Source organism: Natator depressus, chromosome 3, assembly GCF_965152275.1.
Source record: "Natator depressus isolate rNatDep1 chromosome 3, rNatDep2.hap1, whole genome shotgun sequence".
In the NCBI taxonomy this organism is placed as follows: Eukaryota; Metazoa; Chordata; order Testudines; family Cheloniidae; genus Natator; species Natator depressus.
This window is the reverse complement of record NC_134236.1, coordinates 109,623,473-109,626,500: the sequence shown is the minus strand read 5'-3', so window position 1 is coordinate 109,626,500 and position 3,028 is coordinate 109,623,473. Positions and strand designations below refer to the sequence as shown.

At 55.7% G+C, this 3,028-nt stretch overlaps 1 protein-coding gene across 1 annotated transcript; it reads left to right on the top strand.

Moving 5' to 3' along the window:
• The first annotated feature begins 1,276 nt into the window (after positions 1–1,276).
• SF3B5 (splicing factor 3b subunit 5) lies at positions 1,277–2,469 on the top strand. Its single transcript, XM_074948547.1, has one exon. The coding sequence runs from the start codon at positions 1,517–1,519 to the stop codon at positions 1,775–1,777; it is 261 nt and encodes an 86-aa protein (XP_074804648.1). The 5' UTR covers positions 1,277–1,516; the 3' UTR covers positions 1,778–2,469.
• Positions 2,470–3,028: the final 559 nt, after the last annotated feature.

Here is a 3,028-nt window from a genome sequence, read left to right as displayed (position 1 = left end):
TATGCTATGCATCCGATGAAGTGAGCTGTAGCTCACGAAAGCTCATGCTCAAATAAACTGGTTAGTCTCTAAGGTGCCACAAGTACTCCTTTTCTTTTTTCTTTTTACGAATACAGACTAACACAGCTGTTACTCTGAAACCTATTTAAACACAGTTGTGTAATGGGTGTGGTCTTTCTCCCACAGCCTATTCCAGCTCCTGAGGTTATCTTTATATAAAAAAAAAGAAAAGGAGTACTTGTGGCACCTTAGAGACTTATGCTCAAATAAATTGGTTAGTCTCTAAGGTGCCACAAGTACTCCTTTTCTTTTTGCGAATACAGACTAACACGGCTGCTACTCTGAACCCTTTATATAAACAGAATCTCATTCCTGCTCTAGAAATAAGCACCCCAGGAAGCCTCACGTTGAAGAGACAGAACTGTACCACAAATAGCCAGGCTGCGGTGCACCTAGGAGGGAAGTAAAACCTCGTTTCTAAAGTGTTCCGTTTTCTAACCATTTCCTCTGTTCAGAGCCATTCTGTGCTCGTAACCCCAAGAGGCGAGTAAGACGACAGGCACGTGCACAGCAGCGGACCGATGCACGTCACAAGCAACCTAGAAAACACTCCCCATGTCCCACTCGGCCGCTATGCCACTCTGCGAGCAGCAGCACTCCCGCTGCAGGGACCCTGCTTAGCTCTGCGGGCCCAGGGGGCAGCGCTCAGGCAGGCCGCCCAGGCTCCGGACAGAGGCGCTTTGAGCACAGCCGGGGCGGGAATGTCGCATGGGGGCTGCCGGCGCGCTCTGCCCCAGGCCCCGCTGCACCGAAGCACTGTGCGCAGCTGGCTGCGGGGAGCCCGTTGGGCCGGCCAATGGGGGCTGGGCCGAACCCAGTTAACCCCCCGTTACAGACACGCCCCGGCCTCGGGGCTGCCCAGGAACGAAGCGAGGGGCTGGGTGGCCGGTCCTGGGCCGGGCGGGCAGCGCCCCGCTCCCTCCGTGCCCGTTTAACAGCCACGACGTGCCCGAGCTGGGCTCAGACCCCAGCGCCAACGAGCGCTGCACGAGGATCCCCGAGAGCGCGGAGCTGGGGGGGGTCAGCGCTACTCGCGCCCACGGGCTGTTTGTGAAAAGAAAGACGCAGCTAGCGCCCGGCAACAGAATCGACCCGCCGCCGCCGGCTCTTCGCAAGCCCGGGGACTACAGCTCCCAGCATGCAATTGGGGCCGTGCAAGTGCAATCAGCGCATGCGCCGCCCAGAGAGGGTGAATTTACCTCATTTCTCAGCCGGGCGCGATCCCATCATGCCCCTGGGCGACGCGAACCACAGTTTCGTTTTTCTCCTCAGAGTGCGAGGTTTTGTGACTCATCGACGTAGTGTCGCTTAAGGGAAGAAAGGGTCGGGAGCGGGGGTACCACTACGCATTTCCTCCCAAACGTCACTTCCGGTCGCCATTTTGTGCCTGAGCCGGGTGAAGTCTGGAAGCGCCTGGGGCTCGGCGGTGTCGAGACGGTCGCCCGGTAGCGCCGCCATGACGGATCGTTACACCATCCACAGCCAGCTGGAGCACCTGCAGTCCAAGTACATCGGCACGGGCCACGCGGACACCACCAAGTGGGAGTGGCTGGTGAACCAGCACCGCGACTCGTACTGCTCCTACATGGGCCACTTCGACCTGCTCAACTACTTCGCCATCGCCGAGAACGAGAGCAAGGCGCGCGTGCGCTTCAACCTCATGGAGAAGATGCTGCAGCCCTGCGGCCCGCCCGCCGACAAGCCGGAGGAGTCCTAGCGCCGCCCCTCCCTCTGCCCTTCCAAGGGAGCCCCCCTCCCCGTCCCGCCCCCCAAACTTTTGGACCCGACCTGGTTTCCCGAGAACTCGCCCCGCCCGCAGGGGAGCGAAGCCGGGATGGATTCGGGGCGGGGGCGGCTCTCGGGAGGAGCGAGAAGCTGCCGCCTGGACACTGCCGGGGGTGGGAGCCTGGGCTCGCCGTGCTGGACCCCGCTGTTTCTTCCCGCTGTCGGCCGCGAGTGAGCCCGGCAAACGTATGGCTCCGCCGCCCCGCCTCCAGCAGCGACCGTGGCCCGGGAGGGAGCCGGGACTGTGCCAGACCCCGGGCGGGGGAACCTGGACCCACCGCTTCCCGAGATGGGGCCTAACTACGAGGAAACCACGTGTCTTCGCGACCAGCCATTGCGGGGCCCGCTGCTGCTGAGGGGACTTGAGGGACTCGGCCGCGAGCCCTTTCCTGTGGGTAGCACTGTTTGCAACCCCATGCCACACTTTGTTTAGCTATACGGATTTTTTTATTTGTATGTGAAATAAAAATGCGTTGAGTGATTTCAAATGTTGTTCCTGGTGATCTGCCTCTAATGGCTCGGTAGACAAACCAGGGACCAGTCACCTATATAACTATACATGGTGTCAAGTATCAGAGGGTAGCTGTGTTAGTCCATATCCACAAAAACTATGAGGAGTCTGGTGGCACCTTAAAGACTAACAGATTTATTTGGGCATAAGCTTTTGTGGGTAAGAAACCCACTTCTTCAGATGCATGAAATGAAAATTACAGATGAAGGCATTCTAGATCAGTATAATAATGCCTGCATCTGTAATTTTCACTCCATACATCTGAAGAAGCGGGATTTTTACCCACAAAAGCTTATGCCCATATAAATCTGTTAGTCTTTAAGGTGCCACCGGACTCCTTGTTTCTATACAACTATAGTAATGTGTGTTCACAGGGTTTTTGGGTGCATTGTTTCTGGAGCATGAATCGTGGCTTCCATAACTGCAGCTATTTCCCCATCCTGCGTTCCAGGCATTTGCTTAGAAAATTTCAAACCTGTAGATTTGATGGTGCTCCAAGGGATTAATTTGAGTCATGAATGTATTGTGCTAGTAAAATGTGCAACAAAGCCACCTTTTTCAGTAAGTAATTTGATGCTTCCTGGCCCTGAATTACTAAGTGGGATACACTTATTTTTTTTTCTAGTATCTTGTTTACTCTTGTCTCTGTTTCCTCTGGGAACTGTTGGGTTC

What these genes read in the sequence shown, in the direction of transcription:
- SF3B5 (XM_074948547.1), top strand. Translation starts at nt 1,517, where the DNA reads ATGACGGATCGTTACACCATCCACAGCCAGCTGGAGCACCTGCAGTCC.